We start from the raw sequence: 21,337 nt of genomic DNA, 5'->3' as shown, positions 1-21,337 counted from the left end.
TCATCTCTCGTCAGTCGACATTCTATCGGACCCCACTCCGTACCATCAGGTGCAGTTTAACAAATGATAACAAATGATACCCTAATTACTAATTAAAACTACTAATTATACTAACCTATAGATTAACTGAAAGTAACAAAAATATAAAACTACTTCCAATCGTGATGACAATTATTTAATTAATATACTAACCTCACCATAACTCGACCGACAGTTATAATTAAACAATGTTGTATTTGGTTTTAATTAATACATCTCGATTATCCTCGAATCTTCGAGGATATCCGATTGCCTTCAATATTTTGGACCTTATAGGTAAGCTCAATGCAGCAGATAAACAGGTGATTTTCCAATGGATCCCATCGCATGTCGGAATCATGGGCAACGAGGCAGCTGACTTAGCAGCGAAACAAGCTATGTATGAAGGTATACCATATTTCGGTCTTCCTCTATACAATGAAGTGCTAAGATACGCAAAAGAGAATTGTTTTAAATTGTGGCAAGAGTACTTTGATGAGCGTTCATTATCTAAGGGAATATGGTATAAAACTATTCAATGTCAGGTGCCTCGTTGCCTATGGTTTGAACTGGTAGATATAAATCGGAAGTATGTAGTAATATTATTCAGACTACGTTCTGGTCACATCCCCGGAAACAAATTTAAATATCTAATGGGTAAGTCTGAGTCTCCGAATTGTTCGAACTGCCCAAAAATTGAGGATGTTCATCATGCCTTAATAGAATGTGTTCGAAGCGAAAATGAACGTAATGATTTTTTCAATAATTGTAGCAATGTGGGTACGTGTAACAGCATTTTAGCTTTACCAAATTCTGATAAAGCGATAAGAATGGCTAAGATTTACATTTCTTCCAGATTGAATGCTGAATGATTGTAATTAATATGTTGTATTGATTTACGGGAGTGACATCGTCAAATATGAAAAAACTCCCTTTAAACAATAAATAAAAAAAAAAAAAAAAAAAAAAATTAATACATGTTGAAAACGGATTAATTTTCAAGATGAAACTATTACCTACATGTTTCCATATAAGCGATTGTGGATTATAAGGGAAATTGACTAGAGGCTATAATGCTTTAAGAGGGTTTGGTAGAAGAAATTTACTTATTTGTACCAAGGAAAAGACACTATATTGGCGACTCAGCGAAACTCAGTTCCGCTCTTAAGTGCGATACTAGCTGAGACGCTATCGAATTAAAGTCAGCATCTTAAGATCGTCACTATAAAAAAATACGTTATTAAGAACATCCCAAATGATATCTTCAGTCACAGTATATAACGGATTTTAATAGTTGAGTTTTCTATATTAAACATCGCCGAAAAAGCTGAGAACACACTCTTAAATAAAAACTTAAGCTTGGTTAATTAAATTTAGACTGACGAGAGATGATTACCCCTCGACAGTCGACACAATTATGCCGGCCTGTTGTATATACACAGGCTGATCCCGGAACGCGAAACATACGTGGGCCACTATAGCCAATTTTAACACCGTGTGTACGGTGGTTGCTATCCGGGCAAATATAAAACATATCCTACCTCCAGCTTCTCTCTCGTATAGGTACGACAGATTTAATATGTACCTTAACACCTAATGGCGTAACAAACTTTTTTCTATAAAATTCACGGCCTTTTAACACTTAAAACTTTATCCGTTAAGGTTATTTTTCGTCTGAATTCTCGTACATTACGTCTTAGTAATGAAAGTTAGTAAAATAAGGCGGGAGAGAAAATTAAACAGTTTAAATTGAAGTTATTAGGGCATTTGCATATTTAGGGTCTCAATTTATTGTTTTAATAAAACTATGTGTATTTTAGTGCTATAATAGACCTTATTAGTTAGATATAAAGCTTCGTAAATATGCTGTTATCATTCAGATATATAAAACAAAATGGCGGCAACGAGCCGTAATAATTTAGATTTTTGTTTTTCTGCTGTTTACCCATAAATATTGCCTCATTGGCGCAATTGTAATGCGTGTAATAGTTATATTATTGTAAGACTACCGCTTTGAGGTTACGGGTTTGAATCCCGAGTCGGGCAAAGTGATATTCTTACTTTTTCTGTTCAGTATTAGCCCAGAGTCTACAAATTGTCCCCGATATGACGATAAGCTTCCATGATGTGATAGGAAGTTACCCTTTCACTTCATGGGACAAAAAACTCATAACGAAAAGTGGGTACCCTGCTTGAATCTCTGCCTATCCCTTCGAACATAAAGACGTTATTTGTAGAATTAAGCAAACAAAACAAACTTTTATCAAAACAAAATATTATTTTCTATTTATAAAATTATGGAAACTAAGTAAAGTTTTAAGTATACCTCTGAGAGGACCCATCATTCCCACATGGGATGATAAATGGCGACCGGTCCTCTCGATTTGAGGTCTGTATGACCTCCGTGTGCTATTTTACGATGTGCCTTTTAGTACGGTCATGTATTTGTAGAGAATCTTTAAGGTATTTGGTTCTGTATAGAAATAATTTGACTAAAGACTACACTAATATTTTTGGAAATAATATTATAACATGGAATGTACAGTATAGGTCTCTCATATGTGAGAATCCGCCTGTGTAGGAACCACCGCAATGTCTATTTCTGCCGCCAAGCAGCAGTGTGTAGTCAATGTTGTTTTCCCGTTTGATGGATATTGTAGCTAGTGTAACTACTGGACATAATGAGACTTAACATCTCAAGTCTTAGGGTGGCAAGACCAGTGGATTATCAAACAATATTTTGTAATTCAAGGTGTTGGATGGTGTTTCTACTGTTTATGGGCGGTAGTATCGCTTAGTATCAGACGAACGGCAAGCTCGTCTCGTCATACAAAGCAATAAAAAATACGAAACACTAATAAATTTTGTTTACCTGCCACGGGGAATCTACGACCTTTGATATCGTATTATATATATCATAAACACAAAAATCAAAAAGACCAATTTCAGTGCTACTTTTGATCAATCAATATTCAAGTTCTGTGTAATTTCAAACTACTGAGTAGTAATTTTTTTATAAATTCGATGTACCTTACAGAACCCTAATTTAAACCTCCATCCCTCATTAATGGTTAGTTATAGCCATCATTTGTCAAGTGTTTTATGCTCTCCACTTCGTTTATGAAGGCTTCTGTTTGACGCATTAATGATGTAAAAGTTTAAAACATTTTGAGGCTGCGAAGGTGATACTGTAGAATTTTAAATTATAATTTATCGCTTATGCCTAAATGACAGTAAAAAGAGTAGGTGATATTGATGGCAGGTGATTACCATTATCTGTAAATTTTGTCAAAGTTGAATGATTTACTTGTAAGGTGTTTATTTTTAGAGAGATTTTTTGGGATTTTGTCAATATCATGCATGAATGCAAGTACATAAACTGCCTAAATACCATTCTATTTGATTCTATATGATAACAATAAATTGCCCAGCTACGTAAACACAACAGCCTTTTCCCTTTTGAACGGTAAGCAGATGTGTTACCACTCATAGTTTGCTAGTTAGGTAAATTTAATAGGCAAAACATATTGCCATTGATTGCAGGATGCTAAGCAGACAACTCGACATTTCCCTCATCCTCGGAATCAAACCAAACACTTTACAACAGTTATACATCAATAATATCTTAACACTTTCCTCGTCCCGAGAATCAAACCAAACACTTCACAACAGTTGCACCTCAATATAACTCCTACAAAGTCTACCTGTTAACGCAGTCCAGTTTAAAGTGGCATTCAAAGTGACATGCATAAAAGTAAATACTGTTTGAAATAAAGTTACGCAAGAGATCCATCGCTTTTAATTCACAGTAGAGAACGAACACAACTGACATTGCGGGCCAAGGACACTGTAGGGCTGTCCGTAACTCAGTTTCATTTCACCGCTCCATTTCGTATAGCTTTTTCGATTCACTAAAAATGGACGGTATTAAAATGTTTTGTTGAAAACTATTGTTATTTTAGAGATTTCCTATTCTATTATTTGGATGCTATTTTTTCTAGTTTTAGTGATATCTTGTTCCACTCAAACTGAAAATAAAACACACGGTTTATTATTTCATATCTATATGAACAACGTTATGTAGTGTTATTTTCATTACTAGGAAATCATAAATAAATAAAAAAAAAATCTGCATTGGTGGCGTAGTTGTATTACGTTAAGACTGCAGTGCTGAGGTCGAGGGTTCGATACCCTGGGCCGGGCAATGGTATATTCGGTATTACTAATTAGTATTAGCCCGAAGACTAGAATTTGTCCCTATATGGCGATAGACTCGCCCTCTACCACATCGTCGTTCGGAATACTTACAAAAATTAGGTTTACCAGTTGCTGCTCTGTCTACCCCTTCGGAGATAAATGCGTGTTTAAAAGATATATTTCTTCGAAACATAATTTCTGGCAACTTAGTCCAGTGTTAGCAGTTTAAGTGAGCTCAGTGTAAGCTATTATGATTGTTTAACTGCGATGCGGAGTGCTATTAGTGGCTAAAACTCCGAACTCTCCGAAGAGCACGTTTAGTCTCGTCTCTAAAGTTGATAGTTGTCGATTGATGGACATTGTTAGATCAAATAGATTGTACAATTGTTTTAGTTGTGTTGCTGTATACTTTTTTACTAGACATTTGGATTTGTTATACGAAAAATTCACTTGAAATATATAATACACTAGTTGACCCGACAGACGTTGTCCCGTCTTAACTATGAATTTGCAGCGCGCATTCTGTCAATCGCTGACAGTCATTTCAAATAATTGACAGTTATATAAAATTAATATTTTCGTTAAGTTTTCTTAAATTTTCTAATATTCCGCGTAATTTTTTTAATTTTTTCCTTCATGAGAACCTTCTCCTGACAGTAACAAACAAAAAAAATTGTGAAATCGATCCAGCCGTTCACGCGTGATGGCGCGACTAAGAGAAATAGGGATTCATTTTTATTGTATATAGATAAATTTTGGGTTTTAACATTTATATGCTTGAAAATCAACTCTGAGATCTGAAATTGTATTTATAACAAAAAACTTTACTTATTTACAAATGATTCTAGCTAACAAATAAGCAATAACATAAAAATATAGCTAGCGAAAAGCAACGATTGTGAACGTCCGTCCGATCTAAAAATGTAAGCAAAAGTATGTCGCCGACGCAGTGGTCTGCGAGTTGGCCGGTTTAGTTTCGCGCCCTTTTTCATCGAACGACTGATCACGGCATTGTGACGTTGCAGTCAAGCCACGACTCCCGGTCTTCTATTATTTTGCTAATTATATAATCAAATTAAAAACCATAAAAATATTAAATTAATTTTATTAAACACGCCAACCCTATAATATTACGTTCAATGTTTTTATCCACAACAAAAACTATTCAAATGAATATGAATAAAAATGTTAACATTCCAACTTAAACATTTCAAAGATTTCTTTCAATACACCGATGTATACAAATAAATGAATAAAGTGTCTGTTTGTGACTTCGAAACAAAGGTATTTTGATATCTCTAACATCATAAAACTTGCACAGTCCTAAAACCCATATGTATACTCGTATTATTCTGTTCGGGAAAAATAATCTGCAAAACGGCTGAACCAATTATAATGGCACTTCGATTAACACAACCAGAGCTTTTGATACAGAATATGAAATTAAATGATTTATTTGAACCCATAAAATATTATACATTGTTTAAATTCCGTCAATATTAACTCTACCACCAGTTCGGAAAGCAGTTCTCGCCAGAGAAGAACGAGTAAGAAACTCTGGTGTTGCTCTTTTTGAAATCAGATTAATATTTAATAATAATAATGTCGGTCCTGTATGATTCTACACTATCACACTGCTAGGAACAGGCTTCCTCTACTAGTGAAAAGGATTAGGCCTTAGTCCTCCACGCTGGCCTAGTGCGGATTGGCAGACTTCACACACCCTCAAAATTCCTATACAGAACTTCTTCAGATATGCAGGTTTCTCACAATGTTTTCCTTTACCGTTAAAGTAAGCGAGAATTCATTAAGAATCTACACATAATTTTAGAAAAGTCAGAGATGTGTCCCCTTGCGTTTTGACCCTGCGGAAATTCGTCACGGTAGTCCGTTTCACACCGAACTAGGCTATCGCCGCCGACAGTAACGTCGTTTAAATTGTATTCCGAAAAAATGTTTTACACCAACGGGAGCGCTTAAGTTCCCATTAATCATTAGTTTATGGTTAATATTTATAGATTATGTTTATCTGTGAAACAACTGATAGATTTGGATGAAACTTTTCATACAGATAAAAGTGCTAGATATTAATCTGCATCTTTTATTGCAAAAAAGATTCCAGACAGTCAGACTCGGGAACAAATGCTAGTTCACAAACAAATCAAAGATGTCTATACATTTTCCATTTCATATTATTTGGTCTCAGAAGCTATTGTAGTAAAACTTTGCCGTTATTTGAAGTTAGTTGTAAATTTTATTTTTCTTTTATAATGGTTGATTTATTGACATGAAAATTTATTTACTTTTCATTCTTTATATTGGTTATTCATGACAATAGATTAATCTTTTTATGGTGATAGGTAATATTTTTGATTTATAACTTTTTCTATGTATGCTAATAAGAGGCAAATAGATTGATCATTATACTTCAACTATTTAGTAAAATGGTTGCTATCTAGAAGGGACGATTTCGTGCAACTATCTCAGTGCATAAGATACTCCGGGGCCGTGCCGTATGCGCCGAAGAAGGCCACCGCGGGTTTTGGTTGGTATGCCGGTGTAGGGCATATATAGGGGTAATTTGGTCCAATGCTTGCTCTGATGATGCTATACATCAGGCTGACCGCTCGTTTGTTTGCCTACTAATGCAATAAAAAAAGACTTATTTCAGTGATTAACATTCGCGTATAATAATAATAATAAATAATAATATCAGCCCTGTATTATATACTTGCCCACTGCTGAGCACGTGCCTCCTCTACTACTGAGAGGGATTAGACCTTAGTCCACCACGCTGGCCTAGTGCGGATTGGTAGACTTCACACACCTTCGAAATTCCTATAGAGGACTTCTCAGATGTGCAGGTTTCCTCACGATGTTTTCCTTCGCCGTTAAAGCGAACGATAAATTCACAATTCACATTCGCGTATACATAAGAAATATTTTTTATTTATAATTATTTTCTGATCGAACCACACTTAATTAAATTAATTGTTTTGTCGACTAATAAATAAGGCTGACAAGCAGTTAATCTAAAAAAAGATGTCCGAATCAAATCGGGTTTTACATTCGTTTCACTACTCCGCGTAATGGAGGTCTGCTATAAATTTAAAAGAAATTGGCCCCAAGCTATTTAATTCGCAGGCTCCAATTTAACGTGGAAACCGTTTTTCACAGAATGTTGCTTCAAAAAAACAAAGTGCGTGTGTACGGACCCTTAAATGAATTTACATATTTATGTCGTAAATAGAAATGGTTTGACGACATTATGCAGTATTTGAGTTTATGAAAATGTATTCTTTTGGAATTCTTGAAAAATTCCAGATTAAACTGGTCGAGTTTGTCCTTATTCTTTGTACTATATTTGTAAATGTTTATAAAGAATACTATTTACGAAGAATATATAATAGAAGGCGTTTGTTTCAAGCTATGTGGAGTTTTGCGCCATTTCTGGAAATTGGAAGATATCCTATAACTAATCTAGGGAAAAATGTGTTAGAGAAATCCAAATATTACTCAATTTCGAAATCGAGCCGACGTAGCATTATATGCTGGCATTACACCAAACAGCGGCGTTTTATGTCTCGTCATGTTTTAATAAAGGGCATTGTTTCTTTCCATTTCAATTGTTCGACTTGATCCATCCATTAAGTGGTGCTTTTTTATCCCGGATTCTGATGAACCGGTTCGTGTATTGTGCCTGATTTCCCGTGGGATACTGCGGGATTCATAGCCTCTGGTAATGTAGCAACTGATTTTTATCCGAACAAATAACTTTTATTAAACTTTATTATTTTATTACGTTCCAGACGCTTTTTCTTGGTATTAAATTTCAATCTTCATTTTGTTGAGGAGATGTTTGTTTATTTGATATTAATATGAGCAACTGATATTAAATTTGCATTGTACACAAGTGGAATATTCTGAAAGTTACTCCCCTGCTCTTGATAATAAGTAGAATGGCATAAAACAATATTAAGCTGTCATTTCCTTTTGTTTGAAGTGTATAACCTTGGACGAACTGACACATTCATATAGTAAATAAAAATTGTCTAAGTCTTGGCTTACCACTTTATAGATATATTTAGGCAAATGAAGATTATAGTGAGTCTTTAATGATACACACACACACACACATCACGTCTTTGTCCTCAAGGGGGTAATTAGAGGTATACAAGGGGACCCAATTCTTTCCGAGAGTAATCGATTCATAGTTGGCGCAATGGCAAGTCTATCGCCATATCGAGCACTAATGCCAGACTCACGGCTGATACTGAGTAGAAAACCTATTATCACTTTATTCGGACTTGTGGAACACGGACCTCAGCCACGGAAACTACGCTACTAAACCGGTTGAATTTCGTGGATACAATTATTTTATATTTAAATAGAATCCGGAATTACTTTGTGATTCAGCAGAAAGCTGCTGCTAAGTGGTTAGTCACTCGTATGTGGTAGTCTGTAAGATAACTACCATCGCAGCGTCTATTTATATCGTAAAGTACGAGTGCCGTTGTGGATAGTTTAAGGCCCTCCTCCGAGCAAACGGCCTTGAACATTCGTCTCACATTTTCGGCGCATGGGTTGCGGCGGGAATTTACAAAGATTTACAGGCAGTTAGTTAGGGAGTACGGACGGTTCCCGCACTGCGGATTAGGGGGGTTTGGAGAATTCTATCACGGTATCTCCTACCTGTCGTAAGAGGTGACTAATCAGGGCCATCAGGGGATCGCAGGCGCGCGGCAGGAAGCTATTAGATTGTACATTGTTGTGACCCTCGAGATGGACGGAAAGGTAGCGTATGCTGCCATTGGCGTCAAAGGTGTCGTTCAATGCGCCGTTGCTTTAGAACCCAAACAACAGGAGACGGGCCGCACCAGGCGGCACAGCACAAGTGTGGTCGCCCGCCATAAAGGCTGGACGGTAATAACAAGGAACTTTCTCCGCGAAATCAAAAATAAAGACAGTCCAGAGGGTGGCATTAACTAAAATGTCCTAAATACAAAATTGAATTCGAAAACTATTAGCCATGTTAGTAGAAATAAATATAATGAACACGTTGATGGAATCACCGCTACCTGCGCGATTTCCGATGAATTTCCGATATGCCTGATGAATCTATCATCCGTATTACTACGTTATTTTAGTTCGTTAATAGAATTGTGTTCAACATGAATTCGAAGAGGGGAAATGGTTTATGTAAATAGTTTGGTATGAAATTTGTGTTTAATGGCTGCATCAGTATGAATGCATTGCTGTATGACCAGCACTCTGAAGACCTGGGTTCAAATTCCGGGTTGGGCAGTGATATTTGGTTTTTTGGTCAGTATAAGCCCCGAGTCTGGAATTTACGATACGGCGATAGATTCGTCCCCTATCACATCATGGTGCAACACCAATGATCAAAAGTGGATGGTGGCATCTGTCTACCTCCAAGGGTATTAAATCGTGATGTATTTATTTTTTCGTAACAACGTTTGAGAACGCAAGCTTATTTCCTATAATATAGGGTCCGGCACCAGAGTTAATACTGTATTGTCATCAAGCAGCTATGTGCAGGATCATTGTGTTCCTATTAGATGAAATTGCAGTCAGTACTCATAAGATGAATGTCAGATGATGAGAATAATTAATGTAATTCAGTGTAAAAAATACTTTATTTTTTATAACTGCATTTTGTGCCAATAATAAAACTCTTTACTTTTTTCTTATCTTTCCTTCTTTCTAGACCTGTTATCAGGAATCAAGCTGTTTATTCGTCTCGATGTTTAATTTTATAATACTTATAGTGAAGCCGTGAGCTCAATCTACTTCTTCATAAACGCATGTTGATTTAATAAACTCGCTGCTTAACAAAAGCGAAAAAGTTTACCGTCAGCTGCGAGCCACAAACGAATTCAAATTTATAACTCATGGAGCGTAAGCGTACATGGAGGGATAAATCTGTCCAATTATTGAAAACCCTCGAGTGGTATGCGATCCAGTACTCGCGGAGGGTCTTTTAAAATTTGTCAAGAGCTGTGCAGTTGCCGCGACGACAGTAAACTGCTTGGAACTAAGAGTTTGTACGAATAACATTGAAACTGGTTAGATGTATAATATGTATCGGTTAGAATGAGGTAGGTAGTATTGTTTATTGTATAGATTAGTGGCGAAAGGTGATCTTTTCCAAAAGGGAACTCGACACAACATATAGCTACTGATATGTATAAATGCGGTCTGCAAATGGTTCTAATGATAATTCGATTCTACATAAAGAGAAGCCGGCAAGAATCAAGTTATATGGACCATTCGTCACTGGTATGGATATCAGAAATCGATGCAAAGTGAAGTCTTTATTGAAAAACTGAAAATGTTACTCTTAATATTTGACATTTAAATTACACAAAGCCTGTAGGAATTAAGGAGTAAGGGAAGACAGTGTCTTCGAAAAAGGATATAAACTTCGCTGATGCTTAGTGACAAATCGACGACAACAGTCATCTGTACAAGGTATAGTCAGTAACAAAAGTATCAGAACAAATTCAATACCTCAAAACGCTATATACATTAACTACTATCGATATTTTAACTTTTCTTTATCTAAAATAAAGCAGTTTATTTCATTAAACGAAGACAAAAGTATAATGGCTATTTATAATTTTGAATTGGTTCGGTACATTTATGGCTGACTGTACATGATACTATTATTAATGGGTAGTTATTTGCGAGCAAGTTACTCGTCTTGTCTTATATAAAAAGGTCAAAATTCTACTTCACCTTGTACTTCCCTTCGCTAACCCTAATATAACATAAAGAGGCACTCCAGAAATGAATTTTGGTATGATATTGTGGGAATTGGTTTTACCAAATGGTACACGTAGAAATGCGGGGATAATAAAAAAAAATATTCGGCAAAAATAGAAGTAATACGTAAAACGTCGGTAAATGTATCAAGGTGTACTTTGGTGGTTTTAGATGTGTATTGAAGATCAATCAGGAAAGTAAAGCGAGAAGTTATTGAATTGATGTTTAAGTGATGGCCAGTTATTGGTAATAATCTATTGGACATAATAAGACTTACCATCTCAGGTCTCAGGATGGCGAGCTAAGTAGAATACCAAACAATACTTTGTAATTTGAGGTGTTGGATGGTGTTTCTACTATTTATGGGCGGTCTCGTCTCATTATTCAAAACAAGAAAAAAAGAAAAATGCGTATTGATGACTAGCTTTTGCTCACTTTCGGTCGCTTGAAAGAGTTTTTCGCGATAAAAATCCCGTTATATAGTATTTTCCCGGGATATAAAGTAGCCTTTGTCCTTTCTAGGATCTCAAACTGTCTCCATAACAAATTTTATCAAAATCGGTTTAGAAGTTCGCCGTGAAAGCGTAACAAACAGATAGACAGAGTTACTTAATCAGTGAGAATTTATCGCGAAAACCAGCAAATTGTGGAAATAAAACATTAAAAAATACAGATATATTTCAGGTTTTAGTACTTTTCATCAAAACTGTTACACCGAATTATCAGCCGATTGGAAGTTAGAACATCCTACTTGAGAACATTGGATGTTGCTAGTTAGATATCACAAAAACACTTCGTTATTGTAATCACAAGGGATGTTGTTTTCGACGTCAAGATAGTTTTCATTAGCCGGCTTTGGACCGCAGCATTGTTCTACGCTCATAGCTATTACTGTCCACTGGGGAATTTATACAATCTTCTTTTATTTCGTCTATGTTCAATTTCAGTTAAATGTTTCCACATTATTTTGAAGGTTTTGATGTTTAGATGCTAACTGATCAAAGATCCTGGGAGGATTCTTAGATAACAAATTCAATCTTGGTATAATTCTCAAGGTCTTCCATCTCTTTTAAATGGCAGTTGGTTGTAAAATGGAAATTTTGAGGATACAAGAGACATAAAAAAATTATGATGAATTTATTATATTATAAAAGTATTTCCTAGCTACCTAGGCATCATTGAAGAGCAGTTAGTAGACAGTTTGAGAGTGATAAGAGATATCAAAAAATTATGATGAATTTATTTTATTTTTAGACGTTTTGTCTAGTTACCTAGTCTTAAGTAAAAATGGCGATGTCAAAAATTATTTAGAACCTATTTTGTTACAGATACGAGACGTATAAGGCAACCTTGAAGAAGATCCCGGCGACGCGGCTGTCGCGGCTGACGGAGGCGCTCGCCAACTACGACCCGGTGCTCAACGAGTACTTCTTCGACCGGCACCCGGGCGTCTTCGCGCAGGTCCTCAACTACTACAGGTATTATTGTTACATATTCATCCAATAACTGAAAGGTGATGGTTATTCGAATTGTTTTTCTTCGAATGTTTTAGCTATTTAATTGGACATAATACATTTTTTTTCTGTCTACCTTGACAAAATACGCTAAGGTCTAAATTACAACCTCAACTTAGGACTTCAGATGGCCTAATCGTCCATGGCTGCTTTTCAAATATAACAATTAATAAAACTCTTATCTCCGAAGGGGTAGGCAGAAGCGTAACTGGTGCACCCATTTTCCGACATATATGTTCCATTCAATGATGTGATTGGGGATGAGCCAGTCGCCATATCGGGCATAATTTTCAGACTTCAAGTTGATACTCAGTGGAATAACAAAATATCATTTTGCCCGACCCGAGGATCGAACCCGAGTCCTCAACACTGCAGTCACACCGTAATACAACTACGCCACTGAGGCAGTTAAGTGAACATAAAGATGATTAAAGTCATGAATTTGTATTTATTATTCCAACAAACAGCATAAATGCTCCAAAGCTTTTAGAAAATAGGCTGACTGTCACTTAAGGTTACAACAAAAAATTTGCTTTGAAACGTGACGTTTAGACGTGACATGGCGACGTCGCTCGCTGTTCCAAAAATCTTTTTTCCCGTTAACCTGTTTGGGTTCTATTTTTAAAACAAGCTCCGGAATAAAATCAAACTATCTGAAATTCAGCTTTATAAAGTTAATGTTTGGACACTTGACAGATGGATTCGATTCCCGAACTGTTGACGCGGAAGTGAGTTATGAACGCATCACAAAGGAAAACGTTTCATTAAGGTTCATTAATTATGAGAAGTAAATAGAAGTTCGGGACATTTTTCTCTAAACTTCGCTGTTCGGGAAACATCGTTTGTTGTCTTTGATTAATTTGGTTTATTTTCCGTTCTTTAATCACAAAAGGGAAATAAACCTGATTATTCAAAGGCCAAAAACCATTAAGGATTTTGACAAATAATTACTTGCAGAAATATGCAACATACAGTTCTGTCATGTTAATAACAAATATTATAATAGCGGCAATAGCCTAATTGGTTGTGGAACGGACTGCCGAGACGAATGTCCGCAGATTCAAATCCCAAGGGCACACAACTCTGACTTTTCTAAAAAATTAGGTGTGTATTCTTTGTGAACTATCGCTTGTTTTAATGGTGAAGGAAAAACATCGCGAGGAAACCTGCATATCTGAGAAATTCTTTATCGGAATTTTCGAGGGTGTGTGAAGTCTACCAATCCGCACTAGGCCAGCCTGGTGGACTAAGGCCTAATCCCTCTCAGTAGTAGAGGAGGCCCGTGCCCAACAGTGGGACAGTATATAATACAGGGCTGATATTATTATATACATATGGAAATTACCTTAAAATTGCCACAAAACCCATAACCGATCCAATTTGCAACACTAAACGACTGGCTCATGCATCACGCTCCATTGCCCAAATTCACTTAGAAATTGTCGAACGCGTTCCGTCTTTGAAGTCTATCAAAATTGAATCTTTGGAATTGAACTTTATGAGATCAATTTTGGAAACGAGAGCGGGTTTTGGAAACGAGTCTCATTATGGAGGATATTGACTTTGATGTGAGTTGAAGGAATCCACCTTGCTTTAATTGTATGTAAGTAATTATATACGTAAGTCCTTATGTACACTGTAATTTTTATGAACGTAACCTCGTGCAAGTCTTACTCCTCAATATTATGTTTTAGTGTTTCATTGAATATAATGTCAGTGGTAAATGTTGTGTATTTCTATTAGTACACATATCAGATGCTTTATCTTATTGTTTTATTGCATTGAATGTTATAATATGTAGTGACTACATCGGTGGTGTAGATGTACTGCATGCGCGGAACGGAAACGCAGTGAGGTCATGGGATCGAATCTCGGGTCAGGCAAAGTGATATTTGGGTATTTTGCTCAATATCAGCAAGGAGCCTTGAATTTGTGCCCGATATGGCGATAGTCTTGCCCCCTATCACATCATGGGACGGAACACGCTTGGTGAAAAGTGAGTGCCCTTGTTGCGCTTCTGCATACCCCTGCGGGGATAAATGTGTGATTGCTGTGTGAATGTTATAATATGTAGTGCTGTTCGTGTTCGAGTTAGCTTATTGCAATAAATAAATAACCAAATAATCAGCCTTCTCATTGTCATTAAAAAATTAATATTTTCAAATAACTTTAAAAAGTAACTCCACTGTTTGTCAAGCTAGGAATAGTAATTATTTACTACGTACATCGAGCCATAAGAGCTGTTAAATTTTATAGTGGCCATATAATTTTATACGTGTTGCGTTCGTAGATCGCAGTAAAATTTATAATCACGTATCGAATGAAATGGATAACCGAGTATGACAAACAATGTTCTTGTTAGACTGGGGTCAACGCTTCGAGTTCAGCTCGATGAGTTTATTGAAGTCTAATATAATATATATATATATATATATATATATATATATATATATATATATATATATATATATATATATATATATATATATATATATATATATTCACTTGAACAAGAAATATATTATATATATATATATATATATATATATATATATATATATATATATATATATATATATATAATATATTTCTTGTTCAAGTGAATAGATATACAGGTTATAACAGTGAAGTTTTTGGCTTTTTAATTTGTGTTCTATTGATATGATTCGTTGATGGTAAAATACTTGTATCTACCCAAATAGTGACCACCTTGCACAGGGTACAAAATTCAGTGAACTCAATATTACTTTTCCCAACCCGAGGTTCGAACCCAGGACCTCGCTACGCCACCGACACACGAGAGACCTACCAAATATCACTGTTCCTTGATATAAAGTAATATCAACTCTGTATTATAAAATATACATAGATATACAGGGTCATTTCGACATTGCGTTACTAAATGAAATCTACTTATCTACTTGTAAATAACACTTGACAATGAGCTACTTGAGCTATTGATGTAAAATAAAAAAGTGTAAGTTTCGAACGAAATAAATATCAATAAAAGTAATTTTAATTTTACCCGCTCGAATGCCACAAACTCTAAGAGAATTCGTTGAAGCGGCAACATCATACTTTCAGGATTTCCATTGAAAATATTCGTTATTAATGGATGATTTTTGGCACAATGTCAGCAAAGGTGATGACGAGTATGTGGTCTCATTTAGTAACGCAATTTCAAAATGACCCTTTATATGTAATAGGTGTACTAGATCTGCCATTCCGTACATTCACTGTGTTCGATTCAACTGTACTGTACACCTGACTTTACTATGATTTTAACATTTACACTTGACGCTCATAATATAAAAAATCGAGTCGTGAAATCCTGGATGTAAATAAAAAATATTACTGAAATAAGTAAAATTATTTGTTGTTTGAAAGTGAATAAATAGGTTATAACAGTGACGTTTTGGTTGCTATATTAGTTCAGATTTTGAACAAATAGTTTATATCCATGATGTGGACGTTCGTGTCTATAGAATATACATCAATGTTAATATACGTCTTTTTAAAGTTTGTTCTATTGATATTATTCGTTGATGGTAGAATACTTAAATCTACCCGGATAGTGACCACATTGCTCAAGCTTTAAAATTCAGTAAACTCAATATTACTTTTCCCGACGCGGCATTCGAACCCAGGACATCAGTATAACTACGCCACCGACACACGAGAGACTTACCAAATATCACTGTTCCTAGATGTAACACACTCCTTAGTTAATTCCATAAACTTAGCAGATTATTATTACGAAGAATTTGTAACGAGTTGTCATGGTTTATTAGATACGTTGTCTAATAATTATTGGATTATTATAAAGTAAACTTAAAAAATAAAAATGTATTATTTTTGTAAAACCTTAAAAGAGGTTCCAAGATTAGATCCTATTTGGACAGCTGCTTCATTTTCTCACTCGTATGAAGAGTACTGTAAAATGTTTGAACGTCTGCGAGCTAATATCTCACGAGAAGTTTTTAGTGCAAGGGGTTTTGTTCTAAAGATATAGAGAATTTTTCTGATCTTATTTAGAGAAAGGAGACTGGATTAAATGCTTTATACATTACCTATTTTTGTAATCAGCTTAGAGACCGAGTTAAATGTTCAATTTATACATTTTATTTATTTATTATGGGATAAAAAATGCTTACGATATGTACTCGCCAAACTTTCAAGACTTTGTCACGTCAGTAAAGTTGGGAACCAATTTGATAAATTATTATAATCAACTGTATAGGGTTTGTTTTGGACGGATAATATGGCTATGGCTATGAGATTTCCTGGGTTCAATTTTCTGGTTCAGAATAAAAACTTTTCAATTCGAATAATAAACCTAAGTAGTCTGGAATTAAAATTTGTTTCTGATATTACAATGATATAATTTATTTATTTATTTAGGATTGCAAACTGAGTTTACAATGATAATTTATAAATATATCACACACGCATAAGCAACAAAAAATTATTGCAACTCTGATTATATGCAACCACAACATGAATAATGAATTTTATCATAAATGAATGTCTTGGTGAAATCTAGGTGCATTAATTGTGCCTCTGCCTAATCTTGCCATGATAAAGGCGTGAGCTTGTATGTTTTGCTGGTGGTAGGATATATTTTATATCCACTCGGATAGCGGCCACCGTACATAGGATGTCCAAAACTCGCCATAGTGGTCATAAGTATGTCGCGTTCCGAAATCAGCCTGTATATATCCGGATGCAACAGGCCGGCATAATTGTGTCGACTGTCGAGGGGTAATCATTTTCATCAGTCGACATTCTATTGGATTCTAATTCACTTACCATCAGGTGCAGTGGCGATACTTTGCCATGCCCGTATAGAAAAAAAAATATAAGCTGTGTTTAAGCCTCGACACTTTACATAGAGTATTTGATGAACATGCATGACAGCCTCTTTCAATAGAGGCCTTTGTTCAAGGGCGTTAACCTTAGCCTTGTAAAAAGGACAAAATACAACACCGCTTTTTTCATAATACTTTAATATAAAGGTCCAAAGTATTTATGTATAGGACCTTTGGCGTAGGGTTTAGGGTTTTGAATACTGAATTTTTTAAGTTAAAATTTTTTTATTGCTTAATCTTGTTATTAAGTTCATCGATTTTGCTTTTATAGTTAGTATACCTTTATTTTTTCTTAATAGATCTTCAGGAGCTAATAATAATATCAGCCCTGTATTATATACTGTCCCATTGCTGGGCACGGTCACCTCTACTACTGGGAGGGATTAAGCCTTAGTCTACCACGCTGGCCTTGTGCGGATTGGTGGACTTCACACACCTTCAAAATTCTTATAAAGAATATCGTAAGGAAACCCTGTATATCTGGTGTAATTCACAAAGAATACACATATAACTTTAGAAGATTTTGGTGTGTGCCCTTGGACTTTGAATCTGCGGCCATTCGTCAAGAGAGTCCGTTCCACTCGTAATAAGACTATCGCAACTATTCATATGAAATCATTTAATATTTCAATGTTTACAATTAAAACCAGAAAAAGAATAATAATTATTATCATTATCAGCCAAGAATTATTGCGATATTGATCAATAAACATTTATATTAACGTAGTATAAAACTCAATACAACATGGTCAAATTAGCTCATTGGAAACATGTAAAATAAGTACAAAGTCTTTCTTATTAATACCAATATTACATAATATAAAAATAATTTTAACAAAAAATTAAACCGTCTTCAAAAACCACTCAAAATCAAAAAATAATTTCACATAACAGTTATATATTGGATACCAATTTTGGAGTCGGTGCCTAATTAAAATTGCTAGTTAAGCTATATTTGTTGCATAGTCCATCTATGAGCTACATTTATTTCAAATCAATTAAAAGGAGTAGGATCGCGTTTACTACTAACAAACATACACAGTGAAAGGTGTAATACCAAGCACATGTATGGTGTTTCATCTTTTTCTTTCCTCTTTTTTCGAGGCACCAATCTGGAGAGAAATTCTTTCGAATAAAAAAAGAATTTTCCAAATCGGTTCATAAATGAGCGAGTTCTGAGGTAACAAACATACAAAAAAAAAAGAATAATTCGTCGAATTGATAACCTCCTCCTTTTTTGAAGTCGGTTAAAAACAAAGCTTAAATGTTTCGTTATAGAATAAAATATAACATTTGTAACATTTTTACGATGATTACACCGCAAAATGGTCGTAAAATATTATCAGCAATTAAACAAATTCAGCAACACGTGTTTGTAATATAATTATTTAGGTTATGATATAACTGGCGTTTGTACAAATGAAAATAAACGCTAATCTCTGAATAAACTAGAAGTTATTTTGTGGCTTTACGTCTATATTTTTGGATGAATTTGTAGTAAAGTGGCTTTTGCTAGGACTGGATGTTAACCTGTGATGTTTCTTGATTGTGTTGAACTTTCTTTTTTTTTATGGGCTAAGTGAGTGACACTTGATGTTAACATGAACGCAACGTGATGGTAAGCGGAATGGACTACAGAGTGTTGACTGAAGAGATATCGTCTTGCTAGTCGCGACAATTATGCCGGCCTGTTTGAAACCAGATGTACACACATCCCGGAATGCGTCACTTACGTTGACGATTATAGCGTGTTTTACATCTTGGTCGCTATCCGGACGGACACAATCTACCACCAGCAAAACAATCTTTTGATTAATTATACAGGATATAAAAAATAAAATACGTATGTACATTATCAACAGTTAACGTCGTAAAATAACCTTATTAAACGTAAAAGTTTCACATAAACCAAAACTTTAAACAGAACATAAAATTCTGTTACTTTACGATTTATTTACTAATCTTGTGACTGCAATGATGGTTACTATCGATCGTGATTTAGTTCCACGTAGACTTGGCTGATCAAAATATTTGTTTTACAACTGGCAGAGATTACTGGCACTAGTAACTCGCCTAGCATGGAATGGTATATTAAACGGAGATCGCAAGTTCAATATAAATATGCATGCAGCATTGACCTTTCTAGTTTACTTGTCCTTTCTCTGCCTTAATTGCATCCTGTAAAGTATTTAGCATATTGCCATTCTGTCTATCTGTTTTCAAGTGTGCAGTCTTCAAAACGTCGAGAGAATAATAATATAAATAACCGCGAAAAATCCGTAAATATTTTTATTTTAATGTCTAACATTTGCGTAAATATAAGAAATCATTATATTTCAGAAATTATTTGGTTTGGGTTCAAGACGGTTTCGGCTTGTGAGGGTAAAGAAAATATCGTAGCTTAGCGTTTTTACTTGAAAGTACGTCAAGTCGATCCATTAGGACTCAAATTGCATAAGTAAAAGGCGACGAATGATACTATAAGTCCTAAAGTAGTGCATTATCTTTTTAACACTTTATAGCATTCTACGAGAATTTGAATCCCAATTAAAAATATTACCAACGGCTTCATTAGCGCATTTTAAAAGACCTAAAGTTTAAGTCAAAGGTCATGCTCATTAAACTCCTAAATCTTGCATTTCACTAACCACCATTTTGTGAAGTCACGAACAAAACAAAGTAAAGAACTAAAGTTTGCATAAACATTTCTTTAATACGTGGTTCAGAATTGCAAACTTTCTCTTACCCGGACTGCGGTTAGTTATGATTCTACAAATGCATGCGGGTAGCATAGATAGAGGATAAGATAACTGATTTGGCACCATACCTCATCTATATACGTGAACGGCTGGACCAATTTCACAATTTTTTTTTGTTGTGTTTGTTATTGTTAGGAGAAGAATCTTATGAAAGAAAAAATTAAGGAAGTTGAGCGGAATGTTAGAAAATTTAAGGAAAGTAAATTTCAGCGATTGACATAATGCGCGCTGCAAATTCATAGTTAAGACGGGACAGCGTCTGTCAAGTCAACTAGTCTGTAGATATAAACCGTAGACTATCCATATTCGTTTGAGATTCCCACAAGTCATTAATTGTTAACAAAGTCTAATTATTGAAAAATGTTTAGCCTAGTTAATAAGTAATATATTGAGTTCATTTCATCAAAATCCATCCACTAAATCAAATGATATTTTTGTAAGTTTAGTTAGAAATCTCATAGCACAAGGCCGCACATCGTCGCACCTCAATTTGACAGTCAAGTTTTGTTTTATACACGAAGTTATAAAAGGATTTATAATAAGCTAAGACAGACAAAGGAAATAAACTTGTCTTACTTCTTCTTATTAATATTATAAATATGAAAATGTTTGATGTTTGGATGTTTGTTAGAAGTAAACACTGTAACTGCTGAACGGATATCATTAAAATTTAGTACACGAATAGACCATATCTTGAATTGACACAAAAAGTACTTGTATATTATAATATTACAGGCGGCCATAGCCTGGCCATAGTTGGGTGTGTAACGGACTGCCGAGACGAATGCTTGCAGGTTCAAAACCCAAGGGCACACACCTCTGACTTTTCTACAATTATGAGTGTATGCTTTGTAAATGATTGCTTGTTTAACGGTGAAGGAAAACATCGAGAGGAAACCTGTATAGCTGAATTATCTATAGGAATTTTGAGGGTGTGTGAAATCTTTCAATCCGCAGAGCGTGGTGGATTAAGGCCATACCCTTCTCAGCAGTAGACGAGGCCCGTGCCTAGCAGTGGGACAATATAGCAAATAAAAAAAACGACTAAAACCATTCCAAAGCAATTAAATAATCACGAAACATGCCTAAATCAACGACGAATTAAATAACCTCTTTTGGAAAAATCGGTTAAATAAATTTTAATACAATGAAATCCATAATTACATCACCGCTTGTTTACAGTACCAGAAGCATT

The 21,337-nt window shown here is 35.0% G+C and overlaps 1 protein-coding gene across 1 annotated transcript in view; it reads left to right on the top strand.

Moving 5' to 3' along the window:
* LOC115450751 (potassium voltage-gated channel protein Shaw) overlaps window positions 1-21,337 on the top strand; it is a 227,759-nt gene that overhangs the window by 14,406 nt on the left and 192,016 nt on the right. Inside the window, exon 2 of the mRNA XM_037437251.1 lies at window positions 12,330-12,479. Within this exon, the coding sequence (XP_037293148.1) occupies window positions 12,330-12,479 (150 nt within the window). The remainder of the gene's footprint in view (window positions 1-12,329; window positions 12,480-21,337) is intronic.

Source organism: Manduca sexta, chromosome 10 (assembly GCF_014839805.1).
Source record: "Manduca sexta isolate Smith_Timp_Sample1 chromosome 10, JHU_Msex_v1.0, whole genome shotgun sequence".
Taxonomy (NCBI): Eukaryota; Metazoa; Arthropoda; class Insecta; order Lepidoptera; family Sphingidae; genus Manduca; species Manduca sexta.
Note: the sequence above shows the minus strand (reverse complement) of the source record. Positions and strands in the feature narration are given on the sequence as shown.